Source organism: Primulina tabacum, chromosome 18 (assembly GCF_025594145.1).
Source record: "Primulina tabacum isolate GXHZ01 chromosome 18, ASM2559414v2, whole genome shotgun sequence".
NCBI classification, from domain to species: Eukaryota; Viridiplantae; Streptophyta; class Magnoliopsida; order Lamiales; family Gesneriaceae; genus Primulina; species Primulina tabacum.
The window spans coordinates 31,138,293-31,147,959 of NC_134567.1; the positions used below are offsets into that span (position 1 = coordinate 31,138,293).

General features: G+C 31.3%; 2 protein-coding genes across 2 annotated transcripts; one reads left to right on the forward strand and one right to left on the reverse strand.

Moving 5' to 3' along the window:
- Positions 1-2,337: 2,337 nt before the first annotated feature.
- LOC142532909 (dof zinc finger protein DOF3.5-like) lies at positions 2,338-3,329 on the reverse strand. Its single transcript, XM_075639456.1, has one exon. It carries the CDS (start codon positions 3,174-3,176, stop codon positions 2,346-2,348), a length of 831 nt encoding a protein of 276 aa, XP_075495571.1. The 5' UTR covers positions 3,177-3,329; the 3' UTR covers positions 2,338-2,345.
- A 5,949-nt stretch (positions 3,330-9,278) lies between these two features.
- Positions 9,279-9,667, forward strand: LOC142532498 (mediator of RNA polymerase II transcription subunit 21-like). Its single transcript, XM_075638780.1, has 2 exons — positions 9,279-9,503; positions 9,617-9,667. Exons 1-2 carry the CDS (start codon positions 9,279-9,281, stop codon positions 9,665-9,667), a joined length of 276 nt encoding a protein of 91 aa, XP_075494895.1.

Below are 9,667 nucleotides of genomic sequence, written 5' to 3' on the forward strand. Positions count from 1 at the left end.
TTGAACGTAAACAAAAACAAATAAATCCTACAAAATGGAACATACCGAATAAACATATATATATTAATTTCTTTATCTTAATTTGGTATCATTTAGATTAATGCACATCCCTAGTTTGTCATATCATATCATTCAAATGGTGCTTTACTACATAAGTAATCATCAGGATCACACGAAAATTTAAGGCTGATCCTAGTCCAAAATACGACATGACTGTAATAATTTTTTTCCTAATTTAAGCCAACAAAAATCTGATACACACGGGGTTTTGGATTTTGCATCCCTCTCGGTTTTCAGCCCAATTTAGTGTGATTTATAGGCATGATAAATTATCGTCGCATTTTACTCTTCCAGAGACGAAGTCATTAATCAATTTTTTCGTTTTCATGTTTCGATATGTACGTATATGAGTAAGAGGAATGAAGAGTTATTTGCACCAAAACTTGTTAAATGTAAAAAATTTATATTTCATCCGTCAAAATTAAATAGGTTTTTTAGACATTTTCGTCTACGGCCTGTTTGAACTCTGAAAACAGAAAGAAGGAAGCCCGTCACTTCTACGACGACTCTTGTTGGGCCGTAAGGGCAGATAATGCTTCATCGATACCTCAAGAGCCCAGACTCACGCTTCCGAAGTTATATTATCTATAGACTACTTTGCACACGCGGTCGCGTGTGTATACAGTTTTTTTTATAATTATCTATAGACTAAATTGAAATTTGATAAATTATCGAGGGACTAAAGTGCTATTTGAATAGTTGTAATTTAAAACAAAAATAAAAAAAATGTTTTTTGAGATTTAAAAAAATAAAAACAAAAATGTAATTTCGATATAAAATAAGGGTAAAATTGAGAAAGCAAAAAACAGACCAATTTTTTTGTCTCTATTAGAGAGATTTTTAATAGATAGTAATAGAAGTAATAGATTAATAGTTATATTTTATATTTATATTTATGTTAGAATTAATATTTTCAATTGTTATTTATGTATTTTTACAAATCATATTATTGCATTAAAATTATTCATTTGTATTGAGTTATTATATTATTTATAAATTATTAAACCAAACCGTTAATTAAATATTTTTAGTTAATATAAATAACTAACTATTATTTAAAAATCTATTTATAAATTTATTTGATTAAATATTTTTAATTTGCATGTTTAGATATCTCATTATTAAAATAATAAAATAAAAATTTTATTATCATTTAAATAATATTTATATTTAAAAATAAATAAAAAAATTAATACACATTTATAATAATTAAAACAAAAAAAAATTTTAAAAAACTATTTTGGTGTAAATGTTGGATATGTCCTCTGATAGGGTGGAGAAAAGGGATCCCTCCGCAGGCCATTTTAAGTTTTAACATCTCGGAAAATATGCAAGTAATACTATTTTTTCATTCAAATTTATTTATATAAATTTAATTTTAACCATCTACTTATGTTTCAATCTATATAAATTAGAGTTGGACATCTAAAATTGATGTGAAAAACGGTCTCATATGAATTTTTTTGTTAAAAAAATAAATTTCTGTGTAATCTAATAGAAGTATAACAAAACCTGAATGAATATCATCAAAATAAAACCAATTTCAGATTTCAATGAAATCGGGTATGAACGATTTGAAAACCATGATCGAGCTTAGCGACAAGTTTAAACTTAATGCTTAAACTTTTGATTGCAATGGATAGATCACATAGCCATCCATATCTATATCTGATTTTATGGAATATTGGTAATCATAATGATTCAACACTAACAACCTAACGACAACATGTGGTGGATGAACATCAAAATAACCGTGCAAGACTATTTCAGCTACAAAAAAAAATTTAGTGAGGCAATCTCACCGGATAATTATATGAGACAAATCTTCGACCCGATCCAATTTGTGAAAAAATATTATATGTTAAAAGTCTTTTCATTTAAAATATGTATTGGATTGATATGGATATGTCTAACATAAATAGATCTGTGAGATAATCTTAAAAAAAACTATTATTTCAACTATTCACGTATGCGAGTAAAAAGATAACCAAAATTAATAATCGACATATTGTGAAGAATAATTGTGACTAAAAATCTATCACCAAGCTCATCATCAGTACTATATTATTAAGAAAAAATGGAAGAAGTTCAAGTAATTTAACTTCAGCAACAAAATTTCACTATTTCTCTCAGGTGTGTATATATAATATATATGAGATAGATATATATAGTCATCATCACATATTGGCACAGGTCACTTTCCCAGAATCGTGACATTTAACTTCCAACAATCACTCCCATTTAATTAATTAAAATAATAAAAATATGGCTAATTGATGAAAATATCAAGGTCTTGAAAAAATTTCATAGCCAGATAGATCGAATGAACCCCAATTATAATGTACACGATTTGCAGGGATTCTTAGCTCATCATCAGCTGAAAATAACCCAAAATCTTGAATTTGCGCCGTTGATTCTTGTGATCCAATGTTTGCCAAATTCATGTCATCAGACCATACTAAATTCCCTGCTAGTTCTTCCCCTAGTATACTCTGCATTTCAAGATCACCACAATTCTGGTACACAAAATCCTGACCGTTGATACCTTCAAATGTTGATGATGCTTGAGGAATCACTTGCTGTAATTGATCATCACCAGCATCAACAGAATCCGACGGCTGTCCGTTCGGATCCAACGTGATACTAAAGCCCTCAACTTGACTATCAATATTGTCATATGAACTTGCCTGGCTCGAGGACTCTTGGTCATGACTCTCCACGTCCCTATTCAAATACTTGGCGAAAACCACCGCCAAGTCTATCGTTTCGTTTGTGGGTTCCGGGCTATGGGTGGGCCCCGGACAAGCGATCGCTGCTCTCTCCAATCTGGCTGCCCTGGCACGACGTGACTTTCGACACCCGCCCCCGATGGGTATGTTTCTCAACGAGCCTCCCTTAGTCCAGTACCTTCGGCACGCCTTGCAGAAATACCTAGGCTGTGACAAGCTATAGTTGTTGTAGTAGCAAAATTTGGTGTTGGATGAGGCACATCTAGGGCAACTTGGTGCTGGTTCGAGCTTGTTGGACTTCCATTTCTGCGTTTTGTCCATGAAAAATGGCCTACCTTGTGGGCACCGCTCCATCGAGTACTCACTATGGGTTGTGCTAGCGAACATGCTGCAGTCTTTTGATTTTCCAAGGAGAAATTAAATGAAAGGAGATTGAGATTTAGGTACTTAATATGGTGTGGTTAGATAGGAGGGCCGAGGATGATATATGTATGTAATATCTTATAATATATATAGAAGTTGGTGGGGGCGTGGAAATTTCCCAATGATCTATGGGTAGGTCTCTTGTGAGACGATCTCACGAATCTTTATCTGTGAGACGGATCAACCCTACCGATATTCACAATAAAAAAGTAACGTTCTTAGCATAAAAAGTAATATTTTTTCATGGATGACTCAAATAAGATATTTGTCTCATAAATACGACCCGTGAGACCGTCTCATACAATTTTTTGTCATGATTTAATCGGATTTGATGATCTAAATAATACTCTGAATGAATGGTTTCGTATACGAAGACAAATGAAATCCATTTTTCATTAAAATTTATTATTTCGTAGGATCAAATTTTAAAAATTTATACACACACACAAAAAAAAAAGAGCAGTGCACAATTTGTATCCCTATTTTGCGATATATAATAATAATGTTAAATAATTGATAATTGATGGAGAGGGGCGTAGGGCGTGGGCGGTTGGCGAGGCGTTAGGATAAAGGAATGGAAGGGGGCCTGGCTGGCATGTGATGCAAAGCCCACACTAATTATTAATTCACACATCATGGCGAGATTGTTGCAAGTGTTTCCGTTTGGGCAAATCTCACATTTCTTGATTGCAATCCTTTGAGCGTGATTGATGGTTTGCTATATATATATATATATATATATATATATAAACGAATTAGTCTTTAAAGTCATGAATTTTTTTTAAATATAAAAGGATTAGTAGAGTCGATTACTACTTCGCATATTTTGAGTACTAGTAGATTGAAATAAATACAAATACAATGTATATATTTTCTTTCCGGTCTAGGGATCATTAACCAAGAGTTAACTTAAAGATAAATTGTGTATTCCATGCACGTGCGCGCCTGGGCTACGTGCCATCGTTTTCTCAATTTGACTTCTTAAAATGCACAAAATAATTTGTTTAATAATCACTTCAAGTTTATTAAATCGAAAAGAATCGAGATTTTTAGTCCTATTTCTTGGTTTCAGTAGCTGGTGAACGCAACCACAAGTCATTCCTCAAACAGTCGAAAATTAATTAATAAAAACAACTATATATTCAAAAGTCAAAGTTTCATTTTACATGGCTAATCCCGGTCTCGATTCTTTCGTTTAGGGTCGAAATCGATACATCTTTGCTTCTATTTTTATACAAGGCATTATGTTCAATTCTCAGATGATGAGCGGCAAAGAGATTTACATTCACAAACAGAATGCTGTGATTTGGAGAGATGCAGATTTTACGTTACATTTTTGCCTTTTCTTTTTTCTTCAGGAAATATTAGGATTTGGATTTCAAATAATTCAATTGAGATTTTATTAAAAATTTCGAAGATGATGTAAAAATTATAATCAATTTTACGTTTCTCGTTGTTTAAATTAAAAATTATGACATTTAATAATTAAAAACCTTGCTATTATAATAATATACATTTCAGCTATATTTAAGTAAAACATTAAAATAAATATGTCTAAATGTATGTAAATTATTATTATTATATTAATAAAGGTACCATGCAAATAACTATGATAACTATAGGTGATTAATTAAAATAATAATTAGTTTATTTATATTTTTAGTTATATATATCTAATTAAAAATATAAAGAAAAATTATGTGAAAAAGTAGCACAATTTCGGTGAACTCTTGAATTCAAGAATTACATTAGCATGTTAATATATAAATCTAATTTCCGTTTTTAAACCGTCTTTATCTATTTTTTATAGGAAGATAAAAGCTCCCACGCAGGATCTTTTCTTTGTATATCATTTTTAAAAATAAAAAATATTAAAAAGTAAAATAAAAAAACCTCGCAAACCGGATCAATTATGTTAACTATAATTAACAATATCAACCACATGCTACTTAAATTTAATTTTCTCAAATTCATAATAAATTATCCAAAAATTCCAATGTATTTTATAATATAGTCGATCGTAAATATTTCCCAAAATAATTATTTTAGTAAGGTTATCTAAATTTAGACCCTAGCCACATATATGTTAGATTTGTCAAATTAGGTCAGGTCGTCGGCTGGCCCGCCCGGCTATAAAAATTGAGCGGATTGTGTTGATAAAATAGCAGCCCGTTTGGAGGCGTGCCAAATAGGCTGAGCCCGTTTGGGTTGCGGGTCAAGATGGGTCGGGCCCAAACGGGGCGGGTTGGCCCGCCAAATTAGGATAGAATTTTTTTTATATTTTTAAGTTTTAAGTTTTATATAAAAATTGTAATAAATCTCTTGCGCCTCCATCACTCTCTTATCTTATTTTTCTCCTCGACCTCGCCTCCATCACTCACTCTGTTAAAATCTGAATCTCTGTAAATTTTATTCATGAATATTATAGTTTTTTTAAGCATAACAGTAGTTTGTGAACCCAAGAGCGGTTTCGTTTGAAGTCCGACGAGTTGTAGTGAAATTTTGTGGACCCAGCGGAGGTTTGATAATTATATGTATTGTTGAACACATAATATTTTCTAAAATTTACAACTGTATCTTTCCTCGACTTTATGTTCTCTTCCATTACTCAATCTTCATGTTTGGTTTAATCACTTTACTTTTTATGAATTATGTTGATGATTTCTTAATTTCTTATTTCAATGCTTTTAAGTATTTTATGAAACTATTTGACTGAAATATATTTTTCTTCTATGTTTACTGCGATATTGTTTAATATTTTTTTGCTTAAAAAATAAGCGGGTCGGCCCGCCTAGCCCGCGGCCCAAGGTGGGTTGGGCTGGGTTGATCATTTAAAGGCCCGCGAAAATGGCGGGCTGGCCCGCCCCGCCCCGCCTAATGGCGGATTGCGGAGGGTGGTGGGCTGGCCCGCCCCGCCAGCCCGTTTTGACATGTCTAATATCTGTTTTATTATTATAGCATCAACAATATAATGGCATAGTTGTCAATGCCTTGATAAATTGATGGTTTGTTGAGTAGGTCTCTTGTGAGACGGTCTCACGAATCTTTATCTGTGAGACGGGTCAACCCTATCGATATTAACAATAAAAAGTAATACTCTTAGCATAAAAAATAATATTTTTTCATGGATGACCCAAATAAGAGATATGTCTCACAAAATATGACCCGTGAGACCGTCTCACACAAGTTTTTGTCTGGTTTGGGTACCATTCATTGCACAGAACTTGAGACTATATATGAAATTTCTAGCAGCACATGCACTTTCCTTGTGTTAATTTATTTCATCATTAATTTCTCGATATTTAACAATTTGTGTTAGAAATTAATACGAGAGGTGAACTTTTATATATCGTGAATGCATTCGTAGGACTATAAAATTATAATTTCAACAACTAATTAAGATTAATTAGCTTGGACAAATTTCACCTCCCTGCATTAATATCCCGCCAAACCATTGCAAATGGTTGGACTTGGTTGTTAACTAACCCCCATGTATTAAACGTGAAAATAGTGAATATAACATAAAATGATCATACGTTTCCTTTCCATTTCCTCGACCGAACGAGACACTGGCTTAAATTCTTGCATAGAAACGTAGTGGGTTACGACACAAAACTCATGTGGGTGTTTTGAGTCCTTTTCATGCATGAGATACAAGGCGAGAGGGACACGTGAGATCGAATGCGAAGCTCCTTATCTTCCACAGCTCGAATTAATTTATTTTACCTTTTTTCTACATCGTGTCACATTTCTTGAAATGAAATTGTACATAATAATAAAAATCGGAGATGTGATCTCAATAGAAATACACTTTGGTGTAAAGCCGTAAATAATGTTTTCGAGAAGTTTTGCACGTGGGAGTGCTTGTCTAGAACTAGCTATATAAGGGTTTTTTTTATTATTAATTAAAAAAATTCAAAAAAAATTATTTTGCAAAAATACCCCAATCCGCGCCTACAAGGCGTTGACGCTCCACGTGGACGAGCGTCCGCGCTTTGTCCACGTAATATATTATTATTATTATTATTATTATTATTATTATTATTATTATTATTATTATTTTAATAATTAATTTAATTCGAAAAAAATAATATTTAAGTTTTATTATTATTATTATTATTATTATTATTATTATTATTATTATTATTTATAATTTTGAATAATTAATTTAATTTAATAATATTACTTATAATTTTGAATAATTAATTTAATTTGAATAAAAAATATAATATTTAAGTTTTATTATTATTATTATTATTATTATTTATAATTTTGAATAATTAATTTAATTCGAATGAAAAATATAAAATATAAATATTTATAATATATGTTAATTATTAAATATTTTATATTATTTGATTGGGTGATTGAAAAATTAGAGATATGAGAGGATTGAAGGGAAAACGTACATAAAATCAACATTATAAAAATATGAGAGGATTGAAAAAATATTTATTGTTTCATTTTAAATTAGTGTTCTATTTTAAAAATATGAGAGGATTGAAAAAATATTTTTGCTTAAAAATCGACCCATGTCGGTTTGAATTAAAAATCGATTGGTTCGGCTCAAACTTTATTGAGCAAAAGTATGAATTGTAAGTCGAACTTGTACACTAAAAAATTAAAACACTGAATAAAATGAGAAAAGAAGACGAGTGAATCATTTACCATGGATACTTAGGCAACTTAATTGTGCTAGTCTCGCGATGCAGTGAGAAAATATAGTACATAAAGAAAGCTCCAATTTCGGCTCCAAAAGAACACCTGCGAATCAAATAACATGGATACTTGGGCAACTTAATCACTCAAAAGTACTTAAAATCTATATCAGAAAATGTTACAAGCATTTACTATTAGATACATATAGACCCTTTTTTAGCCATGTTTTCTCTTTAGTTTGGTTATTCTATGTTGTCAGAGTACTTGATCATCGTAAAAGTTGTCATCACTTTAGTCTATGTCTGTCTACCCAAACAACTACTATGTTTTTTTTTAGAAATGAATCTTTTATTATTCCTGTTATTATTATTAAGATGGTCGAGGTTGCTCAGAGAGTTGAATAAACATCTCACAAAATTTGTTTTTTTTTCTTTAAATTAGGATAATTTCAGCGAGGTTAGCAACAACCATGCCGGCTATCCCGACCGAGTTGCAAGGTACAACCGACTAACTCAAAATGAATTTTATTAAAGTGCAGAAAAAACCTGTTGGGCTTGGTGAAACTTCAAATATCATTATGATATGTTCAAATTTGGCTATACTTGAAAATAACAAATGAAATAAACAATTAAATGAGTGTAGAAAAAAAATTCAACAATTATTTCTTTCTATATTTCCTCTTCTTCATTGAACAAATCAAAAAGGGGAGTACGTGACATGTGGTACTATTCAGTAGGGTTTGGTATTATATGTAGCACTATTTTAATTATTTTCTTTACATATTCTGTCTAAGTACTAATTTTTTCGACTTCATTATTCAATCCTTGAGCCATTTTGGTCCTCCTTATTTACAATGAAAAATAGTTTTTATGGTCCACTGACTTTTTCAATTTTAAATTCGATCCACTATACTTTCAAATTTTGATTTTGATATATATATATATATATATATATATATATATAAAGTTAATCGGTCATTTGCTATAAATCAGTGAGTTGGTAGTTTGGTCAAATATTTTTATTTGGGCAATCTAAAATTGGGGGCCCACTAAGGTTGGGCTAGCCTGGTCAAATAGAATTAAAAGCACAGGCCCATTTAAATCGTCTCGGTGCATCATTTTTTTCTCGGTGCATCATTTTTTTCTCGTTAGGGTGTGTTTTCCAGTTCAGTTTTCGTGTGCATATTCAAGAAAATCCGATAGTTAACTATGACCACACTCGAACAATCGAATGCCATTCGAACTTCTGACTTTAGCTCATCAAATATGCTCACTGTGGTTCGAAAGTATTTTCTGAAAATTCCTAGAATTATAACAAGATTCTTTCTTTTTAGTCTGACTGTACTTGTAAATATTCAAATTTTGTTCCAATATTTTTTTGAAACCTAAACATTTCAGAGTATAGGAAATGGACATAATAACCCAATTACAAGAACAAGTGGATAATATAGCTTCTCTTGCCTTCAATATATTCGGGGCTCTTCAAAGAGATGCCCTTCCAGTTCAACTATCACCTAATTATCCAGAGCTTCCTGTCGTTTCTCATGTTGTGGATGACGCTGCTAATCTCGCTGAGCAGCCCAAACTTCTGAGTTCTGCACTAGTGAAAGCCGCCAAACAGGTTGGTCAGCTGGTAATTCATGAGCACTTGATAGAATACGCTTATCATATTCAATATTGAGATTTTTTTAATCCTTCACGAGATTGTGTTTGTCTTATTTCAAAAAATCGTTGTGTCTTTTCTAGTTATTTTCTTTTGCACTTATCTCGAAGTTATTCCTCTTTGGTACTAGTTAA